The 24,133-nt window shown below is 44.7% G+C and overlaps 2 protein-coding genes across 2 annotated transcripts in view; both read right to left on the bottom strand.

Annotated features, from left to right (window-relative positions):
- Positions 1-3,254: 3,254 nt before the first annotated feature.
- Positions 3,255-4,915, bottom strand: LOC308363399 (somatostatin receptor type 5; the record flags this gene model as incomplete). Its single annotated transcript, XM_080836210.1, has 2 exons — positions 3,255-3,990; positions 4,509-4,915. The coding sequence occupies 2 exons, from the start codon at positions 4,913-4,915 to the stop codon at positions 3,255-3,257; spliced, it is 1,143 nt and encodes a 380-aa protein (XP_080692336.1).
- A 3,685-nt stretch (positions 4,916-8,600) lies between these two features.
- The window catches only part of carmil3 (capping protein regulator and myosin 1 linker 3), a gene marked incomplete at both ends in the record, with an annotated part of 41,852 nt that continues 26,319 nt past the window's right edge, over positions 8,601-24,133 (bottom strand). The window contains 17 exon segments of the mRNA XM_080836209.1: positions 8,601-8,641; positions 9,519-9,626; positions 10,455-10,529; positions 10,748-10,910; positions 11,128-11,249; positions 12,055-12,418; positions 12,692-12,890; positions 13,047-13,211; positions 14,856-14,935; positions 15,587-15,777; positions 16,300-16,366; positions 17,065-17,175; positions 18,341-18,428; positions 20,066-20,241; positions 21,500-21,613; positions 21,753-21,872; positions 23,690-23,788. Coding sequence (XP_080692335.1) covers positions 8,601-8,641; positions 9,519-9,626; positions 10,455-10,529; positions 10,748-10,910; positions 11,128-11,249; positions 12,055-12,418; positions 12,692-12,890; positions 13,047-13,211; positions 14,856-14,935; positions 15,587-15,777; positions 16,300-16,366; positions 17,065-17,175; positions 18,341-18,428; positions 20,066-20,241; positions 21,500-21,613; positions 21,753-21,872; positions 23,690-23,788 — 2,283 coding nt within the window.

Genomic DNA, 24,133 nt, shown 5'->3' with positions numbered 1-24,133 from the left:
ATTAAAGGCCGTGCCAGACTGTAGAACACATCCTTATTTAGCTGTGAAACGTCTTTAACGTTGTGCGGTCTTATATACAACGCGGCTCCGTCTACACGGAACAAGGAGTTACTCCTGAGAGTCCCGTCTAGTTAGGAGAGTGAATGCTGTGTGAACGACGATCGCTTAGCCCGTCCCCCGTTCCCTCAGACCCTCCTCCGTTGAAGAAGGAATACCTGAACCCTGTTCTCTCTTTTTCTCTCTCCCTCTCTCTGACTGTAAGTATTTAGAACTTGCTCATGCTATTCGTTTGTCTCTGCTGGGTGACTCATTCTTGTAAGAAAGGAACACACCACTAGCTGTATGATTCTTCTATAAGAGAACACGCATCACATTTTACAACAGAACCCTGCAGCCAGAGTCAAACTGGGGGCATCTGGGAATTACGCGAGTTTAAAAAAAAAAAGTATAATGATAAAAAAGACGTATGAGCTATGCTATTCAGTGGCCAACAATGGAGGATCTGCTGTTTGTCTTACTCTACACGAGATGAAAAGTTCACCAGTCATCCTATACCTCCATGTGACACCTATTCGTTACTGAGGTGTTATATCGATGGGAAGTCTGCCTTGCAGCAGATGACGGTAACAAATGTGGTCTTCTTGTGTTACAGTTTAAAAGCAGTGATGTTCATCTTTTTAATCTTAAGCCTGAGTAAGGCACAATAGCAAAAACATTACATTAATAAGTGTACACATGTCTTTTCAGGTTTCAGGAATGTTAAGAGAAAAGTAGCAAATCAATCTATTCGCAGTCAATGTTAGCCTTGCACTTAGTCTTCTAGCAATAAATCCATTATAGAATCCCCTTTGTAGGTAACTATGCTATTTTTACTGAACTCATCACCACTGGGGATATGCATGAGAAAATAGTGTAGGCACATGAAGACTTCTACAGACACTTAGCATTTGAATTGTGAATGCAATTCACTTATTATCTGGCCATCCACTGCAGATGTATGACCTTTAGATTTGTCAGTTTCCATATGTAAGACAAACATGTAACCCGTTGGCCCCTCTACAGTCGCTTTACATCACAATCTCATACAAGTCTTCTCAAGCCATTTTGTATGTTCAACTCAAGATAATGTAGCAGGTCAGTTATTTTCCCTACCCTAATAACAAGAAGATCAGAGTTATTCTACTTTCTCTCTCTGTCTCTCTCTCATTCTTAAGAGACAGCGGCGAGAGACGGCTACTGAGCCCTGTGACTTCCATGGCCGAGCCCGCCTACTGCCATCTGCTGACAAACTGGGCAAAGCAGACTGGTGGCATGGGGAGTGAGTGGTCTCGCCCACAAATGGCAGCGAAGCTGAGCAATCACCATGTCAGCAGCTCATGGTGGCCATGAACTCGCTAATCCTGAGTATAATTACATATCGTATGGGGGGGGGGTATATGGGTGAGGCATAGGGAGACTGGTTTAGTCCCAGTTAAGGTCAGGCCTCCTCCATGGGTGAGTGTAAATGTGAAGTGGTGAGTGACAAATCAGAGGGAGTTCTCCCACAGCGCACCAGAATAAATGTCTCACTGATATTAAAAGTGAAACATATTAATGCTATATATATGCCACATGCCTTCTGCCTTCTGCCTTCTCTTGGATGACTAGAATATTACACATGGCAAACTAATTAGATAGTAATCGTGGAGTTCAGAGGAACAATATGATGATCATGTGTCCTAATGAAACCAATTTCATGTCCTATCTAAGTCATTAATGAATAATCAGGCCAAGGCATTGAGTAAATATCACATTTATTTTATCACCTCATATTACATTAATGATAGGATTTGCTGTGATTAGAATAGTTTGCATGCATTTTTTGTAAGTATTTTTGTCGACTAAAGCTGCATCAAAGCTGTTTTATTGTTCGCTGCATTCCACATAAATGGAGCAATTAACCTCACCCTAATGACAGTAATAGACTGTTACGCAACCAGACGCTATAATAATGGGAAAAAAAACGGCACAGCAAGGGTTTGACCAACCCTAATCCACAAATACATGTTTGGGGGAAAGTGGAAGAGAATTCATACAGCTCTAAGCTGACAGGCTGCCAAAACCTCTTCTTTCACCAGCTGCGAGGGAGCCAGGTCATAAAAGCCTGCAGCAGGAGTTCATCCATCCAAGCCGACAGGATCGGGGTGCGCAGTCATACTCATTCTGCTGGACACACCACGATGAACTTTAAAGCGCTAAACAAATAAATATCTCAGCTTTAGCCTGGGGCAACGTTACAGTCCCAAATTAAGCGGGCATGTGAGGAGTGTGTATGTGCGTTGTAGTGTTTGTGTGTGTGTGTTTGCATGCGTGCATGTTTGCATAAGAGGGGGAAGAAAAAGGAAGAGATAGAAAGACAGAGGATGAGTGTATGCATCTGAGAGAGAGGCAAAAAAAGAAAGAGAAAAAGAGAGAGAGATAGTGTGTGTATGTAATTGAAAGAGAGAGAAGAAGAGAGAGAGAGAGAGAGCGAGGCAGGGAGTGTGAGAGTGTCAGTGAGCAGCTGGCCCGCCAGAACACTGTAAATGAAATGTTCTGTCATAAAAACATGAGTACGCCGTTTTACATTCCTGGTTCAGCTGCCAGTGTTACTAAGCAACTCCTACTTCATTTAGGAGAGGGAGTCAGATGTTCCTGTGAGCCACACCTGCCCTTAATAAGATACTAGTATAAAACAGCATGTTTCTTAAACTGTTTAGATCTGGCAGTGAATTCCTGACTTTACGTGTGTACATAGGTGTGGTGTTTGTTATGACCCACTGCGCCCCCTGCAGACTGTGTAGTGGCCATGCATGGCCTGCAGGCAACAGTGGGGAGGATGATTGGCTGATTGACTGTTTACTCACACTGCTTACACCCATCTATACAGAAATCAAACCCCTAGACATATTTTCCTTTCTTTATATTTTTGTATGGATTTAATATATACCAACATCTGGCTGCGTGTGTAAGTGAGTGCCTGCCTATCTGTAAATACATTTCTGACCTTGTGTGTGTATCTGTTTGAATGTGTGTGTGTCTGTGTGTGTGTGTGTGTGTGTGTGTGTGTGTGTGTGTGTGTGTGTGTGTGTGTGTATGAGCGTGGCTGCTGATGTTTGTGGGAATAACTATCGGTGAGTTACTATGCAAACATTTGTGTTTTTTTTGTGAATGTCAATATGTGCGTATGTATTTATATCTGTGTGTGTGTGCTATCTCTTCAGCATGCATACACCTCACAGTGTCAACCTGACAGGTAAAGTGCGTGTGACCAGATATGACACAGGCGGCGGCGACGGGGTCAACTGCTGTGGCGGTCTGGGTGCCACGCGGCGGCAAAGGTTGGCAACTTTCCAGGGCTTGGGCAGCGCTGGCAACAGGTCGCGCAGCTGCCGGAGGGCAGGCCGTGATAGCAGGAAGTAGAGTGGTGGGTTCCAACAGGGCGCCAGGCAGATGAGCAAGATGGCACTGAGCGAGGCCACCTCCCACAGCAGAGACACCTCCGTGGCCGGCAACTGGCTCGGCGGCACCGCCACCATCGCTGTCGATGATGATGGCTCCACAACAAAATTACCTGGCGACGCATCCATCTGCGTCATCGGTGGCTTGTTGGTGTTGACGGGCGGCCAGGACAACGGCGAGGCCACGTTGACAAACTCCAGCACATAGTAAGGCAGCCAGCTGACGGCGAACACCAGCGTTGAACCAAGCAGCAGCGCCGTGGCCTTCTTGTTGCGCCTGTCGGCAGCGAGCGTACCACGGCAGCGCTGCAGGTGCCTGATGATCAGGCCGCAGTTCACCGCAATGCACAGCAGCGGCGCCACATAGTACACCAGGAATGCCGGCACCAGGAACCCCAGCCACTGGTCACGGCCCACCGACCAGGTGCAGCCGCTGTCGAAGCGGATGTACGTCACCTTGGGCAGTGCCATGGTGACCGAGACTAGCCAGATGACAGCTACGGTGCCCGCTCTGGGGGAGCAAGAATTGTGGGATAATGAGGGAGAGGAAATGGAAGCAGTTTTAAATTTGATTAGCATTGTCATATTCATGGCTCCTTCAATCTTTGATATGTCGGGACAGGTTATCATGGGCCTGTCTGAGTCTTCTGCATGAGGCCTTTTAAATGACCTCTTCACTGATCATTCATTTAAAATTAATGAGTTAGTAGTTATTAGAGTGGTAAGAGTTATTAGAGCAGTTATTATAGTTATGATACTCTAGAGTGCCAACAGCAGCTACAGTAGTCATGTGACCAAAGGAGGTAATACACGACTCACTATAAAAAGTTAATGATTCAACAATATTGCAGTATTGGATATTAAGCTAGCTTACAGAAATGATTGTGTGCTAAATTCTTTGTGTAAATGACATACAGCTCTTCTACAGCACAGAGTGTGTAGCCAATGATCGCATATGTTGTGTGTGGATCACTGAGTGTGTATGGTGTCTGTGTGTTACTTGTGTCTTAGATACGCATGCACACTCACACTTGCATGGGGCTGACACTGGGACGTGCAGGGGGTGCCACAATGCGATAGCGGAGCACGGAGAGTGCGGCTAGGCTGAACACGTCTACGCCAGCCGTCAGCGACGTCATGAAGCCCAGCAGCATGCAGATGCCCCCGCCCAGCTGCCAGTCCTGGGAGCTTGCGCTGAGCAGCACGCAGGGCAGTGTCAGCAGCGCGCCCAGGTCGGCCAGGCTCAGGTTGAGCAGCAGCACAGAGCTGGGCTTGGAGCGGCGCCGCGGGTTACGCATCAGAACCAGCCACATGAGCAGGTGACCCCCGACCCCCACCAGCAGAGACAGGATGCTGACCAGCGGCAGCACCAGCGAAAAAGAGATGGTGGTGTTGGTGGAGACCGTGTGGAAGAGCAGGTTCACGATGGCCGGCATGATGAGACTCGAGAGGTTCGGTCCCTGGGTCAGGTTAGAGATCAAAGGTCAGATTCCAGGATGAATGCGAAGATGATGGAGATAAGAAACGAGTGGATAGAGGCTGAATTGGACAGAAATGACCTAAGAGAGTGGGAGTAAAAGCATAAGGAGATGAGGTGGGTGAGAGAGTGATGGGAGGGAGTAAGGTACCAGGAAATTATAAAAGGGGACAAATCTTACATTCATGCATGCTCTTGCAGTTTAACATTGCCTATTAATTTGACAATTTGTAGCCAGTAAGGATGCATACCACCCTCCGACCACTTTAGTGGCTAGAGAGTGTTGGGTGAAAGACCCACTACTGCGCCATGACTTTGGCCAGCGCAGCCACTCACTTGAATTATAAATCAATATCAGTCATTACAAGCACGGCCCGCTGGGATCGGAGGCAGAGAGGCAGGGAAAGTCCATTAGTGCCACAAGCAATGGCCATCTATACGTCCATACATTCAACCGACCACTCTTTCAGGAGTACATGTGTGCACACATACACATATACACACACACACACACACATGCACACAGAAAAGGGTGCTCGAAACCGCTAAGATTCATTCACAGCTTGTCAAGACGAGTGTTACAACAGTGAAAGGCGTCTCAGAGAAACACTTCCATAAATAGAATAACATGAATTAGAGGCGAACAGAGGAAATGTAGAGGCAAGAGAAACACTCATTCAGTTAAAAAGGGAGAGACAAAAAGAAACTCGAATGAAAATGAAAGAATGACAGACACAGGAGAGCGAAAGGGCTGCATTTCTATTCAAGCAGAAAAAAACAGCCGTCACACTTACACGCTTGTTTTCATTAGTTGTTCCATTAATTTTCAAAAACTTTCAAAATTACTTTGTCGATTGTCAGATTAACAACAATTCTGAGATCTCTCTGAAAACAAACGTAATCTCACCCTACAACTAACAAAATCATCACAACGCACAATACTTTTGAAGACAGAATTAATGAAACATAATTACAATATGCATAATAGCTTTAAGTCTACAAAAAACACACACAGTCAACAGGCATGAGAAAATTAGTACTTCAGCGGGAAGGAGTGCGCATCTCGGCCATAGAGAGGATCCTGCTCCAGAAAAATAGCATCCTTTTCAAAACAACCAGGCCAGCCAGCACACACACACAAACTCAAAGAGTGGGAGAGAGTGTGTGTGTGAGTGTCAGGGAGCGAGAGATGGAGGAAGCGAGGGCCCACCTGCTTCCCTGTGTTAAGCCAACCCCTCCTTCACTTACTGTCTCAAATGAACTCAAATATGCATCAACACGTAACTCTCCTCCATCTTGTTCTGTCTCGCTCGCTCTCTCTCTGTCTGGTTAATTGTGTACATGCAACAGGGGACCCTTTCCTTCCCCTTCCTCCCTTCTTCTCCACTCATCAGGTACCTAATTGATCTACACTAATTTGGCCCTCAGTTAAGAGTTACCTGTTTTCCCCGCAATATTAATCCCTCAACACAACACTGGAGAGGTGGATAACAAATCTACTGGGATTCCTATTCGACCTTTTTAAAGCAAGCACACACTGTATTCAGTGGTTCACATCTCAAGCAAGGAAACTTTTAAGAATATGTTGTTTTGCTATAGGGCAGCACCATGGCATGTTAGTTTATGATAACAGGGAAAATGAGTTGTGATTTTAACGGTGAGGTAAAGACTCCACGGGGTCTGAACTTTCTGGTCTCTTAGACAGCAGCAAGGGGTCTGTGGCACTCCTGCTCATAAACTAATGACCGTTCTCCTAGCTGTTTACGGCCAACTATGAGAGTCTCGTCATAAATCCCATCTGTCAGCGTTACTCACACTTCACTAGTGCGTGTGTGCTGAAAGATTCATGCCCTAACTAATGAATGTGATTGGTGCAGTTCCTGAATGTGCATGGTGGCGCAGCTCATAAATTAAACAAGATCACACAGCGTCAGAGAACATCACTCCTTTCACCAGGCGCTCGCGCGCTCGTGAACGTTAGAATGTGTGTGCCTGAGGAAAAGTAATTAAATGTTTAAATTTATGGAAGCTGTTTTAAACGGTGAATAAACCACTGAGCTGCGCTGTCTTATGCAGTAGACTAAATAATGTGCAAATAACCGTCTTATTTTCCCGTTCCAATCATTTATGGCCATTTCATTCTAAATAATAGTACTAAACTTAATCGCACAGCACGAATGTCAACAGAACCCAAATGCACGGCATGAGACTTGTCTCTAATCTGTGATGGGCTTTTACAGCAATGCAAAACCCATCAGACCAATGAGTAATAACGAAAACAGTGTGATGGTCACCTTCTATAGAAATTTACAGGCATGTGTATCCAGACAAGAATGAAACATGTCGTCTACTTTAAAAGAATAATCTCACCTGCAAACAGAATGTAACTGAAGAGGGTTTCATTTAACTAATGGGGATTGTAGGGGTGGACTGATCAATGGCATTGACGTACGTATAATACCCCCTTGGGGACAGTATTGTAATACCTCCTTGGTGAACACTCACAGGTATGTACTACAGTATACCAAGTCTATAGAGGAACAAGCATATTGATAACTTTATTGAAAAGAAAACCCGTCGCATTCCCAATGTAAAGCTTATTTTTAAAATAAGTTCAGCCAGACACATCTCCACAGAAGAGGAAAATAACTCTCCGAAGTCATGGCACCCCCTGCTGGCATAGACAGTTAATGCATTATACCACCTGTCGACTCGAAATGGTGCACACACAGACACAGAGGACAACTTGGTAAAGGCCCAAACTTTATTCAAAGTCACATTCACATTTTTATTTAAAAATAAAGCTCAGTTTGTTCTTGCCCAACTTTGATTGTTATAAGGTTTCTTTGACCAAGTGGCAACCATGAAATAATGTAATAACAATGATAAAATGAACATCATCACACAACAGCGTCCTGATAACTTATGCAATACTTACCAATATGCAAAAAATCAACAATGGTCTTTACTTTGACTTTTGACTTTGAAAAATTGATTAAGTCATATTTCATATTTACAGGTCATGATCACCTTTAAAAGCAAATACCAAAGCTTACAGTTCCAGTGTCAAAGGATTGTCTTCTATCAAAAAAGAAAATCTGACGAGCGAGAGACACAGAGAGATAGACAAGAAGAGGAAAGAGCAAGGAAGAAAGAGAGAGGCCAGATTACAGACACTGGGATGCAAGGCAAAGTGCTGAGTGTGGGTCTGTGATAGTTCAGGTGGCTGAGAGTCTGAGAGGGTGAAGTAGAAAATGGACTGACAGGGGGAGGACAAATAAGAGTTACTGTGCACCCCCTGGAACTCAGTGTAGCTACATTTATGGGTTTGTTTACAGAGCGCTAAATGATCTCTAAAGCAGTTATTTTCTGCGCTCTATCTCTCTATGCATCCCTCTTCAGCATCTTTCTCTCATTCCTCTATTACTCATTTCTATCCCAGTGTCTTCCCCTCTCTTTCCCTACTTCTCACTTTCCATCTCTACCCTGATGTCTTTCTTTTTAATTATTTCTCTATATCCTTCTCACTTTAGCCAGGTAATTCTCCCTTCCCTTCCCTCCTTCTTTCCTATTGCCATCATCACAATAATCCCCCCCAACAGTTGTCATGCCAATGTGGCCGGCGGGATCCTAGGTTGGCGTAGTCATGACGCTTCTCCGTTGCCAGGCTCCGGACCTGCGTGACCTTGGGAAGAGAGTGCAGAAAGAGAGAGAAAGAGCTTTTAATGACAACATCCCTATCTCACCTTCAACCCTAATCTGGCTTTATTAGCACTCTAATGGTCAGCGAACAGCCATCTGCCCAGCACAGCAAGATGGATGGAAAGAAAAAGGGATGAAGGGGGAAAGATAGAGGGAGAGAGGGGCAAGAGAATGCAAAAGAGAGGGAGAGACAGAGAACAAGGGACAGAGGGGAGAGAGAGGACAAATAATAGAGGGGGAGAGGAAGAAAGAAAGAGAGAGAGTGAGGGCAAGAGAGAGGCGTGGAAGAAAGAAAGCAGAAAATAGTGGGAGATGGAGAGACAGAGAGATAGAGTGCGCCTCTGTTAGTGCCTATCAGTCATCCCACCTACAGGATGTCCAGCTCTTATCCAGCATGTACGGCATTACTAACACCACAGGCATACTTTGTCTGAGTTTGGGAGATGTCAAGCTCCATCAATCAGTCAATCAATCAATCAGTCAAACAAACAGGCTACTTGATTAGAAGTTGAGCTGTGCAGGCATACACACACAGACACACAGTATAGCATGGGCATACATGCACAAGTGCCCACACATGCATGAGCTTTCATGCAAACACATGAACATACACACACACACACACAGACATGCAGACCCTTGTCAAATCCACTCACACACACACACATACATACATACACTCACTCACTCACTCACTCATACTCACTCTCTCGCCCCCACACAGGCACGTGCCCACACACACACACACACACACACACACACACAGACAGACACTCTTTTAAACACACACACACACACCCACACTCAAACAAACACACTCTTTAAAACACACACACATACACACACATACACACATGTACCGGGGAAATCCACAGATTTGTGTCTTTTGGGGGGTAGTCTGGGTTTTTTCACAGGGGGCTTGCGATCTGAGGACTTCTCCAGATCGCTGGGGCTGTTGTGTCCCATGCCTGAGGATGAACGAACATACACACAAACCCAGACAGAACACACACGATCATACACATGGGGGCTCCCACATGGCTACAGGCAAGTGTGAACTACAGCCAAGGCATTCTAAGCACAGCCCCAGAAGGCATGCAAACCTGAATTACGCTTCTTCAACATCAGATAGATGGACAGATAGACTGATACCAGGTGGACTAAGTAGACAGACAAACGGAAAGAGAGAACAAAACAGGCAGACAGACAGATAGATAGACAGACAGACAGGCAGAAAAAGAACAATTACATACGTACAGACAAACAGACAAGCAGGCAGACAGACAGACAAAGAGACAGACAAACAGTCAGGTCAGTCGGAGAACACAGCCTCATGAACTTTTGGAAAACAGAGTGGGTCTTTTAGATTTAGTCTGATAATTACAGTCATTATATCAAATCACCCTGAAAATGGGTTTATGACCTATTTATCTTAGTAGGCTTTTAGACAGAAGGCCACTCATCTCATTGACCTGTTATTATGGATCTTAAGAACAGCAAATCATTTAAGAGGAGCTGCAAAATGGATTAAAGGAGACACAGGGAATGAGAGCAGGTCCCAAGGGTACACACACACACTCATACACTGACACACACAAGTCAAAAGACATGCTGTGCATGCAGGCAGTAACAAATACAAAATAATGAATTGGAAATGATAAATATGCACCATCTATGGTTAATCAATTATGATCCCTCCTCCACATACAAGCACACATGCAGGCAGACATGCATACACAAACAAATGCATACGGTGCATAAGATTTATTAAAGAATTGTTATGAACATGTGTGTACCTGTGTCACATGAATTGGTTTTCCTGTTACGGTACGCCTTCTGCACTCCGTTGGAATTGCTGCCATCTTCATCACCTGGCAAGTGCCACACAACTCAATCATCATCATCATCATCATCCCACATGCCAACATGGCACCTGCCCCATTCTCACCATCTTGTCCAGTCATATACTACTATCTTTGGCAACACTGTATCTAAACAGTCGTGCCAATGAAGCAACTTTACGTTTTAACTACAGAGAAAAATCCTACAACGTGCACTGTTAACACATGTAGGATATAGCACAGCATACCTTGAGTGACAGCGGAGTCAAACGAATGATGAAGCACAGGCTTTGTAGAGGCAGGAGGCAGGGGAGGCCGTGGTGCCCTCTGATTGGCTCTGTCTTTGGAGAGGGAGAGAGAGGAGCTGTCCTCAGGTGAACCTCTGTCTGTGATTTTCTGCTCTTTACCTGCCTGAGCAAACCATTACAAATATAAATTAGAAATGGATTGCAGATTAAAAGAAAAAAAAACATACAAATGATATAATCCTGTAACTGTATTTTTCAGGCAGCCATATAAGCGCACACACACACACACACACACACACACACACACACACACACACACACACATACCACACACACACACACACACACACACACACACACACACACACACACACACAAACCTTTTCAGGTCCAGGGGAATGCAGTCCCTTGACGTCTTGATCCTTCAGCACGCCGTGGCCATTCTTCTCCTTCCCCTCTTCATACCCCTCTCCCTCTCCTCCTGCCTCCTCTATTGAGGGCTCTGCACAGGTAAACAAGCTTATTTTCAGCCGCTGGCCACAACTAGCCTCTTTTCCACACAGTCTGGGTGTAGAACTCCTGTGTCATCACATCAGGACTCCCACACAAAGCGGAGGATCCTGGCACCTCTGGCTTAGACTGCCCACTGATTTATTTAATCTTATTAAAGCCAGACAGCACTGCACTGCTGACCAATAACATGGATAGCCTCTCAGAACAATCAATAAAGCCTCTACAATGCTTCCTTGGCCAGAACTCCCAAGTCCAAACCAGACTTTTTTGGTTTCACTTTGAGTGAAGATTTGAAGCTTTTGTTACAATTGGGTGCCTCACTCTTTCAGACTTGATTTGACATCACTATGTAAAATCCCTGGAGCACAACTGACAGAGCAAGGAAACCAAGGTCATGGGTTTGATACTCACTGTGCCCATAGTGATAAAATATTAACCAGCACAGTTCACTCTGGATAAAAGTATCTGCTTAATAAGTCACTATAACACAGTTCCTTCCATCTCCGGTGTTTATGGATCATTACAGCTTATTATCCTGATCAATGTCCTCTCTTTGGCCCTTAAGTGGTTGGTGTGAGTTTGTTACTTTAACAACAGCAGAGCATTGTTTCCAACCTGGTTCATCCTATGCCGCAGTCCCCCAACTTTGCTTTATCACTGGAATCCAAAATCCTTGCTACTGCCAATACTAATGCACAACTACAACCACTAAGCCACCCCTCCCCCTCCCTCCCTCCTTCCCCCTAGTTTGTGTTGTGTGCTGTGGTGGTGCAGTGACCAGAGTGCAGCCGTACCAGAGCTTTCCTGCAGGTGTCGCTGTCTCATTCTGGCCAGGCTGGGCTTGCAGCTCTGCGAGGGCGGCGCAGGCTTCTGACTCTCTACCTCCTCCTCTACCTCCTCCTCCTCCTCCTCCTCCTTCTCTGTCTTCTGCTGCTCCATCTCTCTCACAGCACCGGGCAAGGGGGGCACCTCCTTTCCCACCTCCTCTCCACCATCGATGCCCACTATCTGCCCCTCAGCCTGCGTCGCCTCCTCTTCGCGGGCGCCCGGCAAAGGTCCGTCGCTGTCCCTGTCGAAGGCGTCTCTCTCCACGCTCAGCATGTCTGTGTGCACTCCTGTTCCCACAGAGCTGTGAGTGTCGCTCTCTGTGTCTGAAGACTAGAGATGAAAGACAGACAGGTAGAGAGAGAGAGAGAGACGGGAGAGGAAACTTTTAACATCAAACACTCGCAGTGGCATCCGTCCTCTTTTTCCTTACTTGGAGAAAATATGTTTGAGAAGTGTGTGCCGTTACAAGTTTATTTGACTTGTGGCAAACTTTTGATAAAAATTCCGTAAAATAAAGGTTGTGTGTATAGTTTATAGATATGTTGAATATTTAAATATCTGAAAAGTGTGTTTGACCTTTGACTTCTGTCATGGAGCACACACCTGTTTCTGTGAGAGGCAGGCTGGGACCCCCCTCAGGCCCTGGGGGGCGATGCTGTGGAGGGGCCGTGCTGACTTGGGGGTACTCCTCTGGGAACCCTGCCTCTCCAGCCTCCGCTGGGGGCGGTCACTGCCTATCTCCACCACCTGCTCACCATCACTGGGGTACTCCACCGTTGAGTAGACGTTCTCAGAAGACAGACTTTAAGACAAGAGAGAGAGGCAGAGTGTAATCTAAGCATTCAAAGTATTAGTTCACCCCCAGCTCTGAGCCTAACTCCACCCACTCCTCTGACTTTTGGGGCTGACACAGCTCTAAATGTATGATTGACAGGTGTGATTGACAAGTGTGATATACTTTGTTCGGCACTCCTCCCCGCAGGCCCCTCCCTGTCCTGCAGAGTCTGCCTCCTGGTAGAAGGTGGCAGAGTGGTGGTTCCTACGGAAACCGGAGAAGAATGATAGGACGCTTCGCCTCTTCTGTTTCCTCAGTGCCTGGGCCTGGTTGTGAGACGCCAGCTGACTGTGGGGGGGGGGGGGGGGGCAGACAGAAGAGCTCTGTCAGCTTAGCCTGAACATGGAGCTAATGCAGCACAAGGCTTCTGGATCTGCACACAGTATCAGGGGCAGTTTGTCCATAAGGGCGATTTGGGTAACGCACTGCCAAACGGGATAAGGAGATATTTGTTTTCTGTCCAATTCTACCACTAGACCCTCTGATCTGCCTCTGAATGTCATTGTCCAATCAGGCTAAAGTCGTGCTTCAAATGGTCCTGCCCACTTTTTGGGGCGATTTTGGGCGAAATGAAAATCGCCCCAGACCTCTCTCATAGACTCTCATGTTGAATCCATTTTTTTCACAAAACAGGGCTCTCAATTCAATCTCTTGCCCCACCGTGCTTTCGTCATATATGTAACTGTGTATAAGGACGTCATACGACTTTGAACAAGTCACATTCTGTTAAGAGGGTTAACGTTTAGTGCAACAACTCAATTTGCTCTTTTAAAGAAACTCCTTTTGGTAGGCGTACTTATGAAGATAAATTCACAACAAAACAATTAGGACCTATTAGGGAAATCCTACCCCTGAGGATTTTCCCAGACTTGGTACAAAAGAAAATCATGGCTAGCAGGCTGTTAACGCGGTCTGTTTTTCTATACTACTGTCACTTCTCCTAGGTTTCACAGTATGAATGTTCGCTACTTGCACTTACACTCACACATGTGATGACTTATTTTGCTTTTGTAAGCCAATACTTTTAAGATCAGTCAATAAATATCGTTGGTTATGACTTATATGTTGCCCCCTTCTTAATGTTGTTACTGGACATATCATGTGTCCTGTTAAGGTATTTTACAGGATACAACATTTGAGTAATGTGAAGTGGGATCATGTATTGTGGAGCCACATCATTTTTACTTCTGAAGGCTCCTGGATGCAACTTCCTTCCATAGTTTTCAACCTGTAAATATAGCTATGTAGCTAGAGGGGACATATTTCTTCTAGTGGACAAAAAGGTATTGCTATTATGAGTTAATCAACTAGCACCAAATTGATACAATTGTCTTGCTTAATGTACCTAAATGTACCTACTGAATGGGTCGCTTGAATCATTATCAATACAATTGCCCCCCCCCCCCCCCCCCTGAGATTTTTTTCAGGAGCTGCCAGTGCACATTATAGTTTGGTATGTTGCTTGACTTATGTCTACATGTCTATGGTGAAATTTAGACAACAGTAATGTTTTACCCTATGGTTATTTTCTTTAATTAGCAAGCACAAACCATGAATTTCATTGTTAATTTTACTAAAAATCTTTGCTTCTACTAAGAACTGCATTACACTTTAAATACTGTGTCTCTTCTTTAGTATTGTATCAGTTGTGTCAGTTAACATGAACACACCATTGACTTCAGCATTAATAAAGAGTAATATTATTAATATAATTAACATTATTATTATTAAAAAACAATATTATATAAAGTAATATTATATTATGTAGTTAATGCTTCTATTGACTTTACCTACTGTATTAAAGTGATTTGATAACAGTTAATTAAACACAAATTGTTCCATATTAATTTGTCAAATGTTGGATCTATGACTTCAAATCTTCAAATGTTAGGTGCATGACTTCATTTTCCTCCTGTTTGCTGCACTCTGTACCTTTCAGGCAGAACCCTCTTGGTGTAAAAGTCAGGGAGGCCATTGTCCAGCAGGTTCACTGCTCCGTTCTCAGCGCAGTGCTGCACATGAACAGAAGAGAGAGAGAGAGAGAGAGAGAGAGAGAGAGAGAGAGAGAGAGAGAGAGAGAGAGAGAGCAGCATTACAGCAGTGTTTCATCTGAAGCGGGAGCAGATCACCGATGTTGCCACAAATGAGGCTAGTTTCCTCAGATGCTATAGACACAGATGCTATTCAAACAGCCATCATGTCTTCGGAACAGGCCTGGGAAACAAATACCCCTCAGGACATTTAATATGAAAGCATCAGCACTGCTGCAGGGCTACGAGGTTATGGGAAATGTGATCTGCATGTGAGTCATAACTAACATAGATAGAGCAGAAAAAAACAAGTTGATTAAACATCTTCCCCAGGAACTGAGAATGCTGTTTATGCTGTAAAGTAATATCCTCATAGACAACATCCATTTGTCACAGAACACTATATAGCAGATGTGAGTCTCTAGTTTAAATTTAAGTGTCTAGGTTCAGGAACCTTTTTTCACCCTTACACACTCTAGCGCTTAGTTCATCCAACTCTCCACTGCCTAAATTCGCAACTATAAGTAAAATACATAATTAATAATCCTAAATAAATAAACTCAGGCCTAACACATCACCTGTTTACAGTAATAACACATGGGAAACAGGCAGTTTGTCATGGGGATTGCTTACTGTGTCTGGAGGGGTGTGGCCTGTCCTGTGTCGCCGCGGGGGGCGAGGTCTGACATGTGTGACATGGCGCAGAGGTGCACCTTGGGTAGGCAGGGTGGAGAGCCCCTCCCAGGAAGCTGAGCGAGGAAGATGGGCGGAGGGAGGAGAGGCAGAGACAATGGGGGAGGCGGTGGGGTCATCGCCCAGGCCTGCTGAAGAGAAAAAAAGAGGGAGGGGTAGAGAGAACAAAAAGATAGAGAGTGGGAGGGAAGGAAAAAAGTAGGGAGAGTGACAGTAGAGGAGAAGCAAGGAAGGTGAGAGAGAGAAAAAGAGGCAGAGATAGAAAGAAAGAAAGAAAGAAAGAAAGAGGGATGAAGAGGGAGAAAGAGAGAAACAGAGGTAGATCACAATCAGAATCAGAATCAGCTTTTATTGGCCAAGTAAGTTTGCACTAACAAGGATTTTTTCTTGGTGCAGTGGCTCTCAGTGTGCTTACACTTATTACACAAAATATACATCACAACACAAAACAATACAACAGTGCAAAACAATACAACAGTGCAATGGTCAACCGTCCAAGATGTGCATAGATTGTATCATGCATGGCTAATGAGCTGAACTGAAACAAGTTGGAAAGAAGTCCCCCACTTGTCACCATTTTGCCATTAATAATGAATAGGCATGCATAATTCAACAGCACAAAACAGTCCAAGCCTGCAGCTCTGGAAACTCACTCAATCTGGTGGACACAGGCCGAATCCGTCTGGTGCGTGAGCTACGCTTCTTGATGGCGATGGTGTCCTGGTGAGAGAGAGAGAGATACAGAGAAAGACAGAGAGTTACAGAGAGGGGGAAAGAGAGAAAGAGACAGATAGTGTGTGAGAGAGAGAGAGGGAGAGAGACAGAGAGGGAGAGAGAGAGAGAGTTACAGAGAGGGAGAGAGAGAAAAGTGAGTAAAGGATCAAATGGGGAAAAAAAACAGATTGAGGTGGAACACATACTGGAGAATCAGCAGGAGAAGGAATTCAATTTTCTTTAAGGTGTGAAGAATGCACAGCACCGCACACACACACACACACACACACACACACACACACACACACACACACACACACACACACAAACACACTTTATTTTGTCAGGAAGACACAAACAACACTTTCAGTCTATCTCTTCCTATTTGGCTCTGCTCAGTCTTTTTATATTTCTCTTAAGACAAACTCTGAGTGAGTGTGTATGTGTGTGTGTGTGTCTCTATGTGTGTGTGTGTGTGTGTGTGTGTGTGTGTGTGTGTGTGTGTGTGTGTGTGTGTGAGAGAGTGTGTCTTTGTCAGTGAGAGGCAGAGGGAGTGTGTGTGTGTGTCTGTGTCTGTGTCTGTCTTTGTTAGTGAGAGGCAGAGGGAGTGTGTGTGTGTGTGTGTGTCTGTGTGTCTGTGTGTGTGTCTGTGACCGTCCTTCTCTGCCCTCTATTTACCCCTCCTCAGTCTTGACTTTACTCACTATGCCAATGGCCAGGTCCTCATCTGCCATGTCCAGGGTGTCTGTGTGTCTCTGAGCTCGACGGGTTGTCCCTCTGTCATCCAGACGTCTCACCTGAGACACCTGCTGCAGCTGAGACCAGAGAGACAAATGATGACCAGATTTATGCCAGGTTAACACTTTATATAACTTACACTGACTAGACAGGTTAACACTTTATATAACTAACACTAAAGCCAGGTGAACACTATTTGGGGTAAGACATAATCAGAAGATTAACACTTTCCTGTAAAAACTATAGAAAGTTAATAGCAGAACAATTTGCCAGTAACATAGTGTAGTTCCTTCCTAATGTTTTATCGGCATGGTTATCACAATAACAAGAAGTGTGCTGTAAAAAATCTCCAGTAAATTCCCAGAAGTAAGGCAACAGTAAGTCACTGTAACTTTACTGTTTTTGAATCTACATTAGGATTAAGCCTGATGTGCAAAATACAGAAATGCTGAAAAGATTGCACCTCCAAACATTAGAGCTCCCAGTGTTTTTTTATCAGTGCTCTCACCTCAGTTGTAGTTTGGAGGTTATTGATATACGTTTTCTGGTGTACAACACAACTTATTTGTCTAGAGTGTGTTTCTCAATGTTCAACAAATACCTAAAACAAGTATTGAACCCTGTTACTGTGCAGAACTGCTTTGGCAGCTAGACAGCTCTGTCTTTTTTCCCCTACTCCGGATTTTCAATTTCTAAAAGGTTGTATTTTTCCACAATGCAAAAGTGGGATACACAGTACTATACAGGACATCAGTTCTACAGCAAGATATTGTTTCATTTGTACATCACTATGCCATAATGGAATTGTGATTTCAGTAATGCACTACAAAGCAATTGTACAATTATAATGAAAATAGTGCAGCTTATACTTTGTATAGGCTATCTTCATTCGGGTACGGTAAAGGAAAAATGTTTGAATAACATGGAAAACTGCGTTTTAGCTAAATATCAACATTTTACTCATTTTACCACAGATAGGCAGTTCCATTGCCATTTTAGCGTTACTAAGTTACTGATATGAAATGTTTTGGAATGTAGTGTCCAAAATCTCTTCTTGTTTTTGACGTCTGATTCTCTACATAAATAACTCAATAGATTTTTCTATATAGATTGAGTGAGTGAGTGAATGGACAAGTGGAGAATCGGAACACAGGTTGAGACTAAGTAGTGGTAGAGATAACAAAAGCAGTGTTCTGGCAGAGTATGGATGCATTGATAGACAGAAGGAGGGCAAGCCTGTACCAGTATTTTGTGAGTGGTGTAGAGCTCCTGCAAGATCTGATCCACGATGGTGTTGGTGAGATGTGAGACAACAGAGAGCTTAACCTCCCTGAGAGAAACGACAGAACAGCAGAGGAGAGGAGGAAAGAGGAGGAAGAGTGAGAATACGGCTCAGTGCCTCTCACATGCACACAGTCACAGTACAAAAGAGGGTCTCAAGGGGAGTCAGACGAGTGGTGTCACACAAGTGGTGTTGAAGCTGACAGAGAGAGGACAGAAAACACATGCTTTGAGTGCTAGAACTGCACATGCAGAGGGAAATCACTCTACCAGTATCTCTCTGTTAAGGTCTTTTTGCATCATTTACATCCCACCATGGTTCCCGCTGGATTTTGACTGATATCTGAAGGGATGTGTAAAAGGGTGCGTGGTGCGCTGATGAAACTGTTCCCCAACAGTGCTGAAGAGGTTCTGCTTTTTTCTGTTTTCTGGTACTTCTCCTGACAGCCTGGAAGAGCCCCAGAGTTCTCTCTCTCGCTCTCTCTCTCTCTGGCCTCGTTCACTCGTTCATGGGGTTGTGCTCTGACCCCTTTTCTCTGTCTCCCCTAACCATCCCTCATTTGTTTCCCTCTCAGCACATAATATCAGCCTCTTATCCCCGGAGCACAGCCCCTCTCTTTCTCTCCCTCTCTCTTGCCTCTTCTTTCTTTATGGAGTGTTTCACTTAAAAAATGCATTCATCCCCCTCTTTTCATAGTGGCAGTCTCCAATCTCTTTAATTATGAAATATTTTATTCTCCATCTCTCTGTTTCTCTCTTTATCTATCATCTATCTATCTTTCTATCTTTCTATCTATCTATCTATCTATCTATCTATCTATTTATCTTTATCTCCCTCTGGAACGAAATACTGTTTTCTGATTGGCTAATGGGGTGTACATTAAGATCGTATAACCGGACACCTTGGACGTAGTCCCAGTAGAAACGTTAAATCGCCGTTCCATATCAATGCTCTTGAATGGTTACCATTGACAACCAACGTAACGTTTATTTTTTGACAGCTAGGATAATTTGAACCAAGATGGCGGCGTGTTGGGACAAGTTAGTGGGCAATGTTTTATGCCAATTAAGCTATCTACACGACTTTTTATATGTCTAAATTGACTCGGTTAGTTGTTTATGTTCTACACGGATGTTGCAGAGTATTATAATTCTTAACTGAAATTATGTAACTGAATATTATTTGTAGGCGGCTGTTGGCGCTTAGAAAAAAAACCCATTGAAACAGATGGTAGCTCATACTCGATTGTGAGCCTTCGACCAAAATTACTAAACTTGACCTCCCTGTTGCTCTGTCCAACTTCACCATCAACGGAAATGTGGAGTTCAACTGTAAATAGTAAAACCTTATGAACAATACCTGTGTCCGTGTGTCCGTTTACTTTACAGAGGTGAGCTCATGAGTGTCACTTTGCAGCAACGCCGGGGGAAACTAAAGGTCCAGTTCCACGCACTACTTTCTCACTACTTTCTCTAACGGGAGCGTGGTGTTCTTTGCCCTGCAGCGTCCATTAACTTCGTAGAACTGGACAGCTCGTCGGCCGTTATCCCTTACCTGTACCTTACCTGTCTCACTCCTGCCCTCTCCCAGCTTCTCTCTCTTTTCTGTTCTCCCTCTCTCTTCCTAACGCCCTCTCCCTCGCTCTCTCCTTCCCGCCCTCTCCCTCACCCCTGCTGTTCTCTTACTCGAGGGCTCTATTGATGTCCTGCGCTGCTCTCTCCATCAGGGCAGTGCGGATTACGGAGCGAGGGATGGAGACGCGCTCAGAGACGGAGGAGAGCGGAGGGGAGAGCAGCTCTGCTGAGGTGGCGGAGAGCGGACACAGCTCACGACACAGGGACACCATGGAGTCCACAATCACCTGACAGACACAACAAGCACAAAATCATGAATTCATCACTTTGAAAAGTAAACAACAATTAGATATGTGGTTTATTCCCATTCATGTTTTTAAACCTTTACAGACAACAATGAATTATTGTCTGTTCCCTCACCTTGAGATATGTGTGTAGCAATGGTGGGTTGAAAGGTTTTGGTCCTCCCAAACACTGTTTCAATTCACTTTCAGCCTCCATCATGAACACAACTACAGTATATCATAAATATGTAATGGCAGATGCTATCTAAGTCCTGCCATATGGCTTCATGACAGCCAGTGATGTAACAGTTAAAAAAATGTTTAATACCATGACAGCTTATTAGTATGAGACAGGGTGTCTAAAATCACAGGAGCTGTCATCATCACTACCAGTCACTGGACACCCGCTGTCATGATGAGTAATGACAAGATATGCTAACTGCTATAACACATGTCCAACATAGTCCTGGCAGTTTTATGGTGGAGGGGGGATGGTAATTTGACACCATGACATCACTGGACACCAGCTGTCATGATGACAGATGACAGGATATGGTACCTCCATGGTAACACATGTATGTCTTATGATGGAGGAAGGGTCAAAGTAAAGTGTGACTATTCTTTCTGATTCTGCTGCCCAGACAGGGCGGATACAATTTTGTGTGTGCAGTAGCACAGCTAGTTATTATTCTTGAGGAAATGCGTCGGGGTTGGAGGCTGACCCTCCTGCCACTCTCTCTGGGCCTCTGACAGGCCCATTATACAGACTGCAGTAAAAGGAAGAGCAGAGGAAAGGAGAGGAGGTGTGTGTGTGGGGCCTCTGATCTGTCTGACAGGGCAGGTCAGTGTCTGAGGGAGATACAGAGAGAGAGAGAGAGCGCGAGAGAGAGAATGAAAGAGGAAGAGGAAGAGAAAGAAAGAGAAAGAGAAAGAGAAAGAGAAAGAGAAAGAGAAAGAGAAAGAGAAAGAGAAAGAGAAAGAGAGAAACAGAGAGAGAGAGAGAGAGAGCGAGAGAGAGAGAGAGGAGAGTAAGGTACAAAAAGAAAGAACAAGAGAGGGGGAGGATCTGGAGAGAGGGAGAGAAGAGAGTAAAAGCTTTAGAAAGGAAGACAGAAGTAGAGTCGCCAGTCAGAGAGAAAGAAAAGGAGTGAGAGTGAACAGAGACAGAGAGAGAAAAGAAGATAGAGTGAACAGAGACAGAGAGGCGTGCATATGGAGAAAGACAGATAGACTGGACTGGAGCAGTGAAGTGTGGCCTCACCTGTAATTCTTTATCGGCTGCCTTGGCCAGTTCGCCAGCTAGGGCATCCAGCCTCTGCCTGACGGGCCCGTCCACTGACAGCACATGGGCCAGCTCACACAGGGATGGGTACAGCTGATGGCAGGAGAGATAGGTATTTACATGCGCGCACACACACACAAACACAAACTTAAAAAAACACCCTCTCAAAAAGGGACATCTCTCAGAGACACTACGTACCGCTCGTAAATCCCCTCTCAGAGACACTACGTACCGCTCGTGAGTTCCTGGCCTCCTTGAGAACCTGTCTCGCTGCCTGTAGCTCCTCTCCCTCCGCTGACCCCCGCAGAACACACAGCTGCTGCTGCACACGCACACACAGGCGCTCCATCACCTGAGATACAAACACACAAACACACACACATACACACAATATACATACATGAAAGCACACACACACACACACACACACACACACACACACACACACACACACACACACACACAGAGACAAGACACAAACACATAAAGACACACACACAAACACAGACAAAGAAAGAGAAACATTAAGTCATTAGGCAGCTGTTATGATAAAATACTGCAATTGGAAGAACTCTAGGGGTGTACAATCTCCTCACCTTTTAAAACCTGTCTGATTGGTTTTCTATGTTCATTTCCGTAAAGATACCCATGTGTGCCTCAACTAAAAAGAATTGGGTATACAAGCCTTTGGCCGTTTCTTTAGAGTAGGGTGACCAGACATCCCTTTTTTTTACCAGGACAGTCAAAAAAAATAACAAGTTTAAAAACAATAACATAAGGGTTATGGGCACACAATTTTCTTGTGGAAACCAGATGATCCAGAAGGCACAGGTACATTGCAGGAGTGTACTCTTATTAGAGTTTGCTAAGCATTTGTCTAGCTTTACAGTTTTTACAATAGCAATCTCAGAACTGTGCAAAAATGTCTATCAGTGACCAGAATAATATTAAATCCGTTCCACAGGGGCAATCTGATCACTCTACTTTAGATCTTTTTAAACATCTTTCTAAATATGGAAAGCTTATATATGGCATTTCATATCTCAGTCCTATCGATATCCAAATAGAATCGAATCATATTGAATCAAAATCGAAATCACATACAATTAGGGCATCTGTGCCAATACCCAGCCCTAAATAACTGTCATTTACTCCCCAAAAAAGCCTTACATTACACTATGTGTGAGTGTTACTTAGCAACCCTGGCTGAAACACTGGGCTAATCACAAGCTCGAGGGGGGGCACAACTACTCTCAGAGAACAGGAAAAGAGAAAAGAGAGAGAATTAGAGGGAAAAAGGTCTTTGTGGCAGGATTACAGGCATGCAAATAGTGTGATTTTGGCAGGGAAGGAAAACGATAAGGAGACACAGCACAGCACCGTGTTGACAGAGACTGAGTTTCTTGGCAAGACTGTGGAGAGTGCAGGAGAGTACTGATGTCTATGCTGGAGAAAAGCCCTAGCCAGCCCCAGCCAGCATGTGCTCCACTGCAGTTGTATACCCGCCGTGCCTGTAGATGCAGTACTGCGGATGTTTACATGCTGGGTCTTATGTGCTGAGGTTTAGGTTGTTTACCCACTAGGCCTGTGAGTGCTGTGGTGCTGTACCTGATGAGCCTATATGCACAGTATTATGATGGTGTATGCTGCATGTGTTGTACTGTAGTGATGTGCCTGCTCAGTTTGTATGATATACTATGGCAGTATACCTGTTCATTGTGAATTGTGTTGATTTGTGGTGGTGTAGGATGGGTTTGCAGTTGAGTTGTGTTGCGTTGTGTTCCTGTACCTTCAATGCTTGTTTGTGTTGTGATGGTTTTATGTGTTGAGTTGTAGCCTATTTACTTTGCTCATTGTGTCGAGTTGCATTGCACTGTGTGCAGTGGTGCGTTGTAGTGTGTTGCATTGCATCATGATGTGCTGTGCTGCCCTCTACTGTGCTGTGCTGTGTCGTGTGGTGTCATGTTGTGTGCTGTGATAGGATGTGTCGTGTTGTGTTGTCTTGTGTTGCGTTGCGTTGTGTTGGGCTGTGAAGTTCTAAACGGTGCTGTGTCGTGTTGTGTGTTGTGGCAGGTCGTGTTGTTTTGTGATGCGCTGTGTTGTATTGTGCTGTGATGTTCTATACTGTGCTATGTTGTGTTGTATTATGGTATGTTTGTGTTGCTGTACCTGTTCAGCCGTGCTGGTCACTAGACCCTGATGCAGACGCAGGGCCTGTTTCTGGGAGAAGCGCTGTGTCTGATTATTCCTCAACAGAGCCCGCTGGATCTGAAGGACAGAGGGACAAGATTCAAGAGTGATAGAGTGAAAGAGGGACAGCGAGAGGGATAGAGAAAGAGATGTAAATAGGGAGAAACAGAAACCGTAAAAAAGTAAGCAGGGAAGAGGTAGAGAGAGACAAAGAGAGAGAGCGACAGGAAGAGAGAAAGAGGGACAGTAAAAGAGTGAAAAAGGAAGAAACAGTGACAGAGTGCGAAAGAGAGAGAAAGAGAGAGAGAGAGAGAGAGAGAGAGAGAGAGAGAGAGAGAGAGAGAGATTACGGAGGGTGGTAGAGTGAGAGTGAAAGACTGACAGGAACAGCTTGAGTGTATTCAAACAGTGTGAGCATACGGT

The sequence above is a fragment of the Sprattus sprattus genome (genome assembly GCF_963457725.1).
Source record: "Sprattus sprattus genome assembly, chromosome: 4".
Classification (NCBI taxonomy): domain Eukaryota; kingdom Metazoa; phylum Chordata; class Actinopteri; order Clupeiformes; family Clupeidae; genus Sprattus; species Sprattus sprattus.
The sequence above is the reverse complement of the archived record's forward strand: the minus strand, read 5'-3'. Positions and strand labels throughout refer to the sequence as shown.